General features: G+C 38.7%; 2 protein-coding genes across 2 annotated transcripts; one reads left to right on the plus strand and one right to left on the minus strand.

Annotated features, from left to right (window-relative positions):
• Window positions 1-575: 575 nt before the first annotated feature.
• Window positions 576-1,882, minus strand: LOC103462289 (N-acetylglucosamine-1-phosphotransferase subunit gamma-like). The gene is made up of 6 exons (XM_008404976.2): window positions 1,711-1,882; window positions 1,577-1,631; window positions 1,434-1,501; window positions 1,022-1,076; window positions 831-914; window positions 576-734 (listed from the first exon to the last, which is right to left on the minus strand). Exons 1-6 carry the CDS (start codon window positions 1,775-1,777, stop codon window positions 581-583), a joined length of 483 nt encoding a protein of 160 aa, XP_008403198.1. The 5' UTR covers window positions 1,778-1,882; the 3' UTR covers window positions 576-580.
• A 74-nt stretch (window positions 1,883-1,956) lies between these two features.
• Window positions 1,957-4,500, plus strand: lto1 (LTO1 maturation factor of ABCE1). Its single transcript, XM_008404975.2, has 5 exons — window positions 1,957-2,188; window positions 2,674-2,779; window positions 3,103-3,173; window positions 3,547-3,664; window positions 3,848-4,500. The coding sequence occupies exons 1-5, from the start codon at window positions 2,130-2,132 to the stop codon at window positions 3,917-3,919; spliced, it is 426 nt and encodes a 141-aa protein (XP_008403197.1). The 5' UTR covers window positions 1,957-2,129; the 3' UTR covers window positions 3,920-4,500.
• Window positions 4,501-12,397: the final 7,897 nt, after the last annotated feature.

Below are 12,397 nucleotides of genomic sequence, written 5' to 3' on the forward strand. Positions count from 1 at the left end.
AAAAAAAAAAAAAAAAAACACGTTAGGATGAGATTTATGCCTCATTAGAACCGAAATACAGTATATTCTCTTTTAAATGAGAGTTTGTAAAAGTAGACCATTACTAATTGTGAATTTCCCTCTGGGCTTGTATTTGGCTTAATTCAAATACACCACTAAAACAGAAACAATCAATCAGAGCCAGGAGGAGGGTCTTATCGCTGTCAATCACTCTCATGCTCGCCCTCTCCTGCTTGCTCTTTGCTTCTTCTGCTACAAACATCAAGGCTAGTTAGCATAGCCACCTGGGATAGAGGATAAATGATTTTTCTGTAAATGTAAGTTGATTCTTCACCGTTAGCACTTAGCACAGCGGGTTTATGGGATTGATTGACAGCGTTAAGACCCTCCTCCTGGCTCAGATTGGTTGTTTTTGGTGCATTTCTTCAGAGGGCAATAGTAGAGATCAATCTTTTCACAGATTATTTGTCTCATATTACACTGTCACAACATGGTGACAGTTTTATCAAACTTTTTTTGTAAAAGTTATATACTGCAGCATTAAGGAACCAGGGTTAGTGCTGATGAGTCACCTGGTTGGTCAGAGGAGGAAACTGGTTATTCTTTGGTTGAAGCAGAAGAATAACTGTATTTTCAGCACCTTTGTTTCTCTGTTTCTGGTTCCACATGTGTCGCCGTCTCTCATCCACATGCCTGTAAAAGTATTGTTGGTCATTTCCCACTCCTGCCAGATCCTACCAGAAAACAACAAAGACCCACAGAAACACTTAAAAATAATAATTCACAAATTAAGACCTCTAATGAAAGCATCTGCTTTGGTGTCGTCTTACCCCAATATGCCGCTGTAGGCGTTCCATCTGAATGACTGCTCGTGCTGAGTCACGTTGTGGAAGGGACAGAACTCGTATTTATACCTGCAGAAGAACCGGTTACAGGCGTGTTGTTGGTTCTACATGCAGTCAGATGTGAAATGGATCAAACACATGCATGTTGCTTCTTCAGGTCAGGGTGTTTCACTCACATCGATTCTGTGAGACTGAAGCACTTTCCTGCAAGATGATGAAGATGCGCTGGGCCTTTAAGAGAATATTACTACAGTTACTGATGAGATACAGATAAATTTCAGATTTCAAATCAATAAGCAATGGTACATGATTACTGGAAGTAAATATCCCATTTCAGTTTATGAACAGGATTTACAGCAGGGGACTCAGCACACATCCCTGAGGAACACCAGAAAGGACGAGGTAACCGCCATCGGGGAAGTCCAGGGAACCAAAGGTTTTCCAGAATTAAATCTCATTATTTTATGGTGAATTTTTAAAGGTTAAACATAAAATTTGACTTTAAGCTTATGGCAGCTGTATCCAAAATGATCAGACATTAAGACCTTCAGGATGTCTCAGGCTTTAAATTAGATCATTTCACTTTACCAGACACAGGCGCAGGAGAGACTTTGGGCTGCAGCCTGTTTCCCTGCGCCATGAACGGGTTGTTCAGCCTGAAAACACAGAGAACCAGTGAAGACAAAACAGCAGCAGAAAACCTGAGACATATGAGACATTAATTCACCAACCCAAACGTGTTTGGCTCCTCCACAATCTTCATTTTCCCAGCCAGTCCGAGGCTGACTGGATAGAAAAATACAAATCGATTATCAAATAAAAGTCCAGTTATTTGTTTACTAAACATTAAGAATGGAAAACTTACAGAAAAGCGACACGCAAACAAGCCATGTCCTCAATAAAACATATATTCCGCTATTTAAACTCCACATGATGGATTTTTGGATGAATAATCGCTACATTTCCGGTTCCTTCGTCTGTTGTGTCAGGTGGTCGGTCACGTGACAAAAAAATAACCCCTGAGAGCATGCGCAGTGTTCCCAGGCTACAGTGTAGCGTGTTTTCCACCATGTAACGTGAAAAGGAGGATTAAAAACTTAAAATTGCTTAAAAAAAAAAAAAAAACTACGCATCCGCTCTCTCCGCCATCTTCGCGCCAGAAGAAGAAGAAGAAGATTATTTACATTTCTGTCCAGAAGGTGGCGGTAATGCGCCCAAAACCTGAACTGCCATTAAACAAAGGAAGAAGAAATGCGCTTACCAAGAAGTGGATCACGTTAGAAAATGGCAAGACAGCAGGGAGCTGAGGATCTGTTTGACAGTATTCTTTTCGCAGATGAAAGGTGAGTTTTGTGGGTGAGAACTGACCAGGCGATGTTTGAGAGCTAACGACTCAGAGGCGGAGGGATACAGAACCTTCTGGAATATCAAGTTAGCTTAGCAGCAGCCAGCAGATATAGAACAGAAATACTGTAGACCAGCTACTGACTGATCCCTGTCCATCTTAACTGCATTAATAAGATGTTGTGAAAAGCCTACAGATGTGATTCACTTTTCTGAATAGAAATAGAAACAATCATAATCATCACAATGACAAGAAATGAAGGCTTGAAATATTTGACACTGTGTGGTGATTATGAAATGAGTTACAATAATAATAAAAAAAGATTATCAGCATTATAAATTAAAACAGAAAATATAGCTAACCTGGTCCTGTTTTCATTAAACAACCCTAACCAAACCGCCTGGTTGGCCAGTAGGTGGAAGAAAGATCTCCACTCACAGACAGCAGCATCTTGCTTATTGAAAGCTTCTGTCTGTCCTCCAGGTTCCGCGGTGAGGGCTACCAGGAGGGCTTCCAGAGAGGGACCAAACGGGGGCTGCACAACGGCTGGAGACACGGGGCGTCTCACGGAGCCAAGCTGTCATCTGAGGTGAGCAGGGCTTATGAGGCTCAGGTCAGGTCATCCATCAAACGATAATATAAATTGTGAACTATTGAAACATTTAAACATACTAGATCTTTAAATGTTTTGCTAATATAACACCGATAATGCTGTAGCAGTTGTTTGATGTCATCATGTCAACAACCGTTTCTGACTAATGTTGAATGCTAATGTAATGTCATGAAGAACTGAGGCTGGTCTAAAGGCAAACTGGTACTAGCATGGTATACCTAATAAAGTGGCACAGAGTTTCTAACTCCAGTTGAATTGAGGTGTATCGCTTTAACAACTGTGATATTTTTTTCTCTCAGATCTCCTTTTATTATGGTTTTGCGGTCAGCTGGAAATGTCTGCTGGAGCATCAGTCTGATGACAGATCAAGGTATGACCAGCTCGACGTTCTGGCTCCACAGTGTCCAGCCGCATCTCTGAAGATTCATGTCATTATGAAACAGCTGCAGAACTCCGTCAGTCCAGAACATTAATAAATTCTGAATATGTAGGAACGTAACAGTGAGGTTATGGTTTTCCTGTCTGTGTGCATAATTATTTGGCAAAAAGATTATTGTACAGAATTATGATTCTAATACAAAAAATGAAAATGTTTCCATCTCTTTTGTGAACTTATATTTAATAAAGTCACAATAATAAACAGCCTTTAGATGGTAGCTCTGTAGGACTCCTGGTGCAGAACATGGTTAAAGCAGCCAGACGTTTCAGCTGAACCAGAATCTAACGTGATGATTTGTCCCCAGAAAGCGCCTCAGGGCTCTGGAAGCTCTGCTGAATTTGACCCAGAAGTTTCTCCTTGATGACCCGCAGTCAGTGAAGCTGCAGGAGGACACAGAGAAGCTGCAAGCCAAGTTCAGACAGGTAAACATTAGTCTGACCCGCTGCAGTCACAATAACTCTCTTACTCTCTGTGTGTTGTTTCTGTCAGTGGGAAACCTTCAATTTTAGTGAATAAATGTCAACTGAAAAGCAAATGAATGAGCTTTTCTTTAAAAAAACAAAAAGCTGTTCTCTATCTGCTGTTCTCTATCTGCTGTCCTGCAGGTCTGCTCGATGCTGAATGTGCCTACTGACTTTAAGGATTACATCCGAACAGCTGAAGGGACGTCTTTCTGAGTGACATAGTGGCGTGGCAGCAGAGCCAGAAGGAACGAAAACAGACTGAGTGGGCCACTGTGGGCCTCACAGGAAGCAGTGTAAGAGGATGCCGGTGGCTTAGAGGGCTGGAGAACTCATCCTGGTTCTGTCCCGACTTCACATCAACTCAAGGAACTGGGGGAACAAAAAATTGTTTTGAGTGTAACTAGTTGGTTTTATTGCCGTGATAAGGATCCTCAGTGCCTGATGGAGAAGCTGCTGCTTTCTAAACAGACTTTGGATCAGGCAGCTGATGTTGCTTCTCTGAGTTAGGAAATGATTTGTGGTTCTGTCTGCAGTAAGCATACGGTGGCTTGAGTTCTGTCAGTCACCATACCAGTTGAAGCAGCTCCGTCAGGCCCTGAATACTTTGTACTCATCGACTGGATGGAGACTGAAAGAAAGAAAAACTCGAGAAAATGTTCTTCTTTGTCACATTATTTCCTTGACCAAGAAGTTTTTTTTTCTCCTTAAATTTTTTAAAAAGGCGAACCTAAAAGGAGTCCCAGCTTTGAAAAAGATTTTTTGTTTACATTTTAATAAAAAAGAGATGTCAAATATTTTTGATACTTTCCTTCATAATCAGTAATTTTTTTTGTCATTGTAGCAACAAACTGCGTTCAAGTCAAGCCTCTTGCTAAACATTTTAGGAGTATCAATTACTTCACATCACTATAGACTATCGAGCATCATGTCTTCTGAAGTTGATTTTCAGTAATAACTAGAGTTATGATAGTTAGCTACTCTGGCAGAGAGAGATGGTGTGTGTGTGCATGCGTGTGTTTTTAATACCGTGTGGGGACCCTTTTCCTGACACAGATTACGTTGCGAGGACCGAAGCCTGGTCCCCACAAGGGGAAATGCAAATGTGTGTGTGTGTGCTTGTTTAGCTATTCTATTTAGGACCATCTTTGTTTCTCAATTCCTTTTTGCTTACTAATGCTGTTTTGACCATAAGTGCATATAGTTTGTAATGAGCTCACTTTAGAACCATTACAAATATGGTTCTACAGTCATGGGATAACTTAAAATTAGATTAATTTAACAAAAATTATGGCTAACTGGATAGGAGAGGGAAAAGAGAAATACGAGTGCAAAAAGGAGCGAGAGAATAATGCATCATAAGCTGCCTCTCAAGTTCTTAAGGAGACACTGGCCAGACACCTCCATTTACAATCGGCACCAATTAGGAGTTCTGAATCAGATGTTTGAAGAGAGACTCAGATGTTAGACACCGACCCTCCTCATTTGCATAACGAGGCAGAAATGTATAAGGAAAAGGAGACTAGGAAATGTATAACCAACAAACACTTGTTTAAGGAAAAGACAACATCTAAACATTTCTTCATGAAAATGCATCAGTAATGAAAAGACATACATACGTGTGTGTTTGTGTGGCTGCTGTTTTTCTTTTTAAAGGTTTTATTAGCTCTAGTGGCCTTTTATTTGATAGTTAATTAACAGGAAAGTGGGTATTTAGAGAAGGGGGAAGACATGTGGCAAGGGTCGCCAGGCCGGGACTCAAACTGGCAACAGCTGCGTAGAGGACTAAGGCCTCCATATGTGGGTTGTGCTTAACCCCTGCGCCACCACAGCACAACCCAGGCTGTTTTTTTTTCTTAATGGGGTATATGCCACAAACTTCTGTTTTAGCACTTCCACATTTTTGCCACATAGATGCATAGATGGAGTTGGACAGGAGTTCTGTTTGATGGCTTCCTGGAGGGAGAGATTGGCTGAGCTAATGTTGCCAACAACTTTTCTCCTAATAACTTTTTTGCTTTTCTTTATATAGAAAGTATTTCTTTCAGTTGCTCTTTTTCCATTTTGTATACATTATTTTTTTTATTTTTACCTTAATGCTTACCTGGTCAGTTGTGGTGGCAACGTACATTCTCTTGATTACTGACAAAATGACAGAACCACATGGACTGAGCTGGTTATATCAGATCAATCTGAATCTTTATTTCTCATTAAAACGACTTCTTATAATTTAAAGACATTGTTATAACATTGCATCTTTATTCTGCTGTAACAATGACTGCATTCTTGCAATTAAAATTTCTTGTATCCTGACCACAATGCTCCCTTATACAACTGACAGAACAGATGATTGAAATAAAAGCACTTTTTGAAAATATTTTCTGTGATTTTATTAAAGAAATTGAGGACGGGAGGAATCGATTAAAATCAAATCTGGTAAGAAAAAAAATCTTGTAAGTCATATCATCCAGCCTTATTCAGTATATTAAATTATATGACTAACTACATATTGCTTAATATTCACATTTCTTTGCTGGTATCACCTTAATGTGTTTCATTTTAACATCTCACTGATCTGAATTCCTGATCTACATGAAAATACTTGATATGTAAACACCGAGAAATGGGGAAAACAAGGTTTGTGAAATGCAGAGTATTACAAATGAGATTCAATTTTATTGTAGGAACAAACAGGATAGCAAAATGAACAGTGAATATATAATATACTTCCTGGCAGCTAATCAGACTTGTTTGCCTTTACTGGTGATAAAAACTCGTCACTCTGGAGGAGATAAAGACCGACTCAGCCCCGTCCAGGATGACTGTAGTGTCAGGGTAGCCAACAAAGTCTGCAGGTAGACTTTTGCATAGCTGGTGCTCCGGTTTCAAGATCATAGTTTAACCAAGTACTGTAAAAAAAAAAGTTAGTCCACATTGTGATGGTCCGGCAGACTGTGGACTGATGGACGCCGTCAGCTGGTCCAGGGACTTGGATCCAATGGAAAGGTAATCGGCACAAAGGCTCAATCAAGGCTTAGAAATGCATCACGAGGTGTTGCGATGGAAACCTGAAAAATTAAAAACAAACAAAAAACTAATAAGCGTCCATATTCAGCTGCACAACGCAATCAAAACTAATAAATCATCATCTCTTTTAGAGAGTTTTGCTTGAAAATAAATTGACAATATCTCAGGAAATTAAATGTGTGAAATAGTTCTGGTATCACAAAGAAACTGCAAAAAATGTTTCAGAGATGTAACAACACTGAAGTTACTGAGTAAGAGTGAACTAACCCAGATAGCACACGATGTTAAATCAACGTTGAAAAATACAGTGTTTAAATGTTTATAATGTGTTGACACAAAAACATCTACAAGTCTCTACTAGGAGTTGTACAGTCCGACTCCCCGTTTTTACACTAGTGGTTTGTCCCAACCAAACAGCCACTTTGCTGCTGGCTTGTTTGCAACTGGCTTCTGAATTGAATTCTCCTCTGAGCAGTTTTATGGTAAGTTTTTCAACATTACTTTGATATTAAATGTGTTTATTGAAAAATAAGGGCATTGTTTTGTGCCCAGGATGGGCATTGTTTTGTGCCCATCCTGGTTATTTTGGGGCAAAACAGATATTTTTAATAATTGAGGTCATGTCTCATTTTGTTATTATTATCATTTTGTCATTATTTTCATCCTGCTTACCGCTAGTGATTGGTAAATGAGGTGTCATGAGGCGTTTCGACTCATAGCAACACTGTATTGATACTGTGTCGATACTGTGTCACTCAATACTGACACCTGCTGGACATTAAAAATTCCTACAGGCAACGTAGTGATTTGATGACCAAGTCTATACAATAAGATTTGTTTTTGTTTTTTTATTGAATATTATATGTTGTATTATGTCATATCTTCTTCAGTTACATTTAAAATATATTTGATATACAGTCAATAAAGAATGTGAACATGTACCATAAAGTGAAAATTTAAGTGAATGTATTTGGAATGAGGATGCATGAACTGTTTTTTTCCAACACATTTTTGTTTAAAAAAAAGTTTTTACAACCTTTTGAAATTGAGCCTGTTACGCTTTTTTGACAAAACTTCTGCTGTAGAAAAAAATTAAGTAAACTCTACATTTACARCAAACCCTTGTTTTTCTTAGGGGTTGCGTTCTAAAAATAACCCCTGATAAGCGAAATCCGTGAAGTAGTTACCTTTATTTTTTACAGTTATTACACAGCATAAATAAAAACTCTACATTGAAACCAAAGAACAAAACCTGTTTTCAGGTGAGCGAATGTGCGTGTGCATCAATCGGGCCTTATTAATGTGATCCGCAGTCTTGTCATTAAAGCGTTTCCTCCAACTTGCTCCTCCAGATTCACAGCTGTATCTACGGCAGAGCGACGGATCTCATCAAACGAGCCTCCGGTCGGGTTTTGTTCTGCCTCTGGCCACAGCTTTTTTGTTGTTTTTTTTTCCCAGCAGACATTGAAAGTTTCAGTTTCCATCTCCTGAGTGGCCAATCTGTATTAAACACCGTAACGTTATTGGCACTCAGGTAGCGCGGAGACTGTTTTTACCAATYATATGGTCAATTAGGACGAAGAACACTGTGGAAAAAAAAACTGCACAAAAAAATCTGCAAAGCACCGATACCGTGAACAGTGAACCGCGTTACAGCGAGGGTTCACTGTATATGAAATAATTTATAAAAATCAACTGAGTAATTTGTAGAATGGCTTCATATCTGAGTTTATCTAGGTGTATCTGGGACTTCATTCTCATGCCTGGCCTCATAATGCCTCAGCATTGAAAAAGTGGATTAATTTAAATAAGACAGTTTAGTTAAACATATACATAACTTAACCTGCAGAACATAATATGAAAGTAAACTAAAAGTCAGTTTCAGCTGAATTTGGGTTCAGATAGATTAAGTAGAAACTGACAAGAACCGGATGAAACGACAAAAATGAAAACAAATTTATTTTCCAATATTTTCCAATCAAAATGGTCCCACAGTGCAGAAACATTTCCTTTGAAGCTGCTCCATAGATGACAATGTAAAAAATCAAGAATTTGTTTGGCAAATGCTTTTGACAGATTCGCTTCCTTATAAACACAGTTTGGCATCCAGTGTCATTTCGAAACAGTTCCTGTGTTGGTCACGTGACTTGCTGAAACCAATACGCGCGCCGACACTGGTGTTGGTCTATRGGCTTGATGCATGCGCCGGCTTGTTGGTGTTGCTGGACTCATCACTACCCACCGCTCCAGGCCTAAGTATGAAATCCTGTGAGATTTGAGTTTTTAAAATAGGGCGGGGCCTATTGTTTGTTCTGGGAGAGCATGTAGTGGACAAGGAATTGTAAAGCTGGCTGCTCCAGGTAGGCTTTAAATTGTTGTGATAGTAATCACTTGTTTTTCATTTTTTATTATAATGTGCTTAGGGACGTGCTTAGATGTGCCTCTGTTCCAGAATAACTGAGTTAGATGATTGCATGACCATCTGCAGTTTTGATGGTTGTTAATCATCCACAGATTCCATCCAGGTGAGGCAGAAAGGAAACACTTAAAACATGTAAGGCAGGTGAAACAGTGAACTAAACCTGCTAATGACTGATTCAGTCTGTTGTTTCTTGGATTGGTAACTGGTTAAACTGAACTGGTCTATTATTAATGGTGTGGGATCTTTATCAGCACGTGGACATTTTGTAATGAATTTAATAAACTTATTTGGAAATATTTGTAGTTGATTGAAGATTAAACCAGCTATTTGATGGAAGTTTATTCTGTATAAATTATAAATAATTTGTCCAACTAAAGTATAAATCACCTTTTGCTCTATTTATCTGTCTGTGGTGTGTTAAATTAACCCTGATCCTCCCTGAGTTTTATCTTTAGGTTTTCTGATAAACAGCCTTTATTTTAAATATTGATTCCCTCATTTTAACATGAGTGCAGCATCATAAAGCCTACACTAGACTGCAGCTCCATAGGTAAATGTAGTTGTATACATTAAGATAAATATGAATGAAAGATTAAGATAAAAATTAACTTAACAGTGAGTGTACATGGGGAACTATATGGTTTGTATTTGTTCTCAGACAAATACAATGTTAATCATTGAAAAATTAACAGTACACTGTTTAATCTTTCAATGACTTTCAGAACTTTTCAAATGTTTATCATCTTTCTAACTGGCACCTTCCTCACTTTTTGTGTTTTTCAGCCGTTGCTCTGCAGTTTGACCAAAAGCTGACTCTTGAGGACTGCAGTAAAACTGTCAAGAAGTGGCTTCATTACACGCCAGAATGAGAGGAAGACATCACAAGGAATCAAAGTGACGCCAACCAGAGTSAAACTGGGGTTACCACAACTTGTACTGTTTCCCTGGTTCATACAGTACAAAGCTTAACGTCATGGACTCTGTTCTTCTGTGGACAATAGACTGTTATTCTGACAGTCAAAAAGGAGTCAAATATGTTTAAAGATCTGTCCCTCTTTTCTTAAATAAAATGTTATATCAAACCTATGTTGTCATTTTTAAACTTTTGTACACAGTTTACCCATGATSTGCCAATAATATAGTGTTTARCACCAGTGAARAAACTTTTAGTGGTATGTTATTATGCAGACCTATYAGACCTAAARATRTACATAAATCCTTAGCTTTCATTCAATATGAAATCAACCCAAATCTGCATGTAGATCCACATTCAGATGAAGGTTGAATCAACATTGATTCCTGACTAATTCAGTGTAGAATCAACAAAAATGTGTGCAGATCCACGTTCAGATGAAGGTTGAATCAACATTGATTCCTGATTGATTCAATGTAGAATCAACACAATTATGCATGCAGATCCACAGTCAAATTAGTGTTGAACCAACATTGATTAAATGTAAAATAAACAGAAATATGTGTGCAGAACCACATTCAGATGAAGGTTGAATCAATGTTGATTCCTGACTGATTCAATGTAGAATCAACACAAATATGCATGCAGATCCACAGAGTGTCGAATCAACATTGAATTAATGTAAAATAAACAGAAATATGTGTGCAGAACCACATTCAGATGAAGGTTGAATCAATGTTGATTCCTAACTGATTCAATGCAATATCAACACAAATATGCATGTAAATTGACATACATGATGGTTGAATCAACATTGATATAATGTCAGTTATGGTTGAAACCCTAACGTTGATTCAACATACAAGTCTCCGACCACTTTCAATGTTGTTTCAATGTCAGCGTTCAACATTGCTTCAATGTTTCTGGCTGACATTGATTCAATGTTGTTTCAATCATTGTGTGCTATCTGGGAAGGTAAGTCAATTTGTGTGTGTGTTGATATATGCGTTTGTGTTATACGGAATATAAAGTTATTGTTAGGCAGCTCCTTAGTTTTTGTTTTTATGACAATTATATAAAATATATATAACATGCAGTTGGAGCGTCCCTCCGAAAGGTCGCACACCGCAGTGAAGTTAGTTTCAAGTTGGATATTCGATATTCGAGCTCCGGGGAGTAGCGGCGTTTAGCTCAAGGTTGATCCGATTTATGAACGCTAATGACGGCGGGCGGTTCTCCACCGCTCCCGGCCGCAGCGCCCGAAGGTTCACTTAGGGACTGTCAACAAATTACCAAACCAAACCTTCCTGTCAAAGAAATGTTAATAAATGCCTTGAATTGTAACCAAATAACTAATTGTAAGTCACTATCATTTACAGTGCTTAATTTAAAATATGATAACCCCCACTCACTAATAAAATGCTCTCACCCAGAGCTCTGATGAGGAGGAGAGAATATGCTCCCACTGGCTCAGGTTATAACAGGAAATAAGATTAGCTACCATAACTACGCGGATGATACACAGCTCTACATCACGATGTCACTAGGTGACTGAACCCATCCAATCACTGAACAGATGCTTAGAACAGATAATTGTGTGGATGTGCCAAAACTTTCTCCAGCTGAACAGAAACAAAACTGATGTTATTATCTTTGGACCTAAAGAAGAGCGAACTAGAATCAATGCACAGCTTCAGTTATTACAACTGAAAACCAGTGATCAGGTCCGAAACCTGGGAGAAGTGATGGACTCTGACCTGAACCTTCAGAGCCACATTAAGACAGTCACAAAGTCGGCCTTCTATCACCKGAAGAACATCTCCAGGATTAGAGGACTTATGTCTCAGCACGATTTAGAGAAACTCATCCATGCGTTTATCTTTAGCCGCATTGATTACTGCAACAGCGTCTTCACAGGGCTGACTAATAAATCAATCAAACAGCTCCAGCTGATCCAGAACACTGCTGCTTGCATTCTCACTAAAACCAGGAAGATAGAGCACATAACACCAGTTTTAAAGTCCCTACACTGGCTCCCTGTAGCTCAGAGAATAGACTTTAAAATACTGATGTTAGTTTATAAATCACTGAACGGTTTAKCACCACAATACATTAAAGATCTGTTATTGCTGTACCAACCGTCTACCCCTCAGATATTCTGGTTCTGGTTTGCTCTGCATCCCCAGAACCAGAACCAAATGAGGAGAAACAGCATTCAGTTTCTATGCACCAAAGATTTGGAACAAACTTCCAGAAAACTGTAAAACAGCTGAAACACTGGGTGTCTTTAAATCTCAACTTAAAACCCACCTGTTTAGAGTTGCTTATTAGG

Source organism: Poecilia reticulata, linkage group LG3 (assembly GCF_000633615.1).
Source record: "Poecilia reticulata strain Guanapo linkage group LG3, Guppy_female_1.0+MT, whole genome shotgun sequence".
Classification (NCBI taxonomy): Eukaryota; Metazoa; Chordata; class Actinopteri; order Cyprinodontiformes; family Poeciliidae; genus Poecilia; species Poecilia reticulata.

Excerpts from the sequence above, each read along its gene's own strand:
- LOC103462289 (XM_008404976.2), bottom strand. The coding sequence starts at position 1,777 with ATGTGGAGTTTAAATAGCGGAATATATGTTTTATTGAGGACATGGCTT. Across the intron at positions 1,502-1,576 it reads GAGGAGCCAAACACGTTTGG|GCTGAACAACCCGTTCATGG; the intron begins GTTGGTGAATTA and ends CTGTGTTTTCAG. Across the intron at positions 915-1,021 it reads TTCAGTCTCACAGAATCGAT|GTATAAATACGAGTTCTGTC; the intron begins GTGAGTGAAACA and ends GTTCTTCTGCAG.
- lto1 (XM_008404975.2), top strand. The coding sequence starts at position 2,130 with ATGGCAAGACAGCAGGGAGCTGAGGATCTGTTTGACAGTATTCTTTTC. Across the intron at positions 2,189-2,673 it reads ATTCTTTTCGCAGATGAAAG|GTTCCGCGGTGAGGGCTACC; the intron begins GTGAGTTTTGTG and ends TCTGTCCTCCAG. Across the intron at positions 2,780-3,102 it reads GAGCCAAGCTGTCATCTGAG|ATCTCCTTTTATTATGGTTT; the intron begins GTGAGCAGGGCT and ends TTTTTCTCTCAG.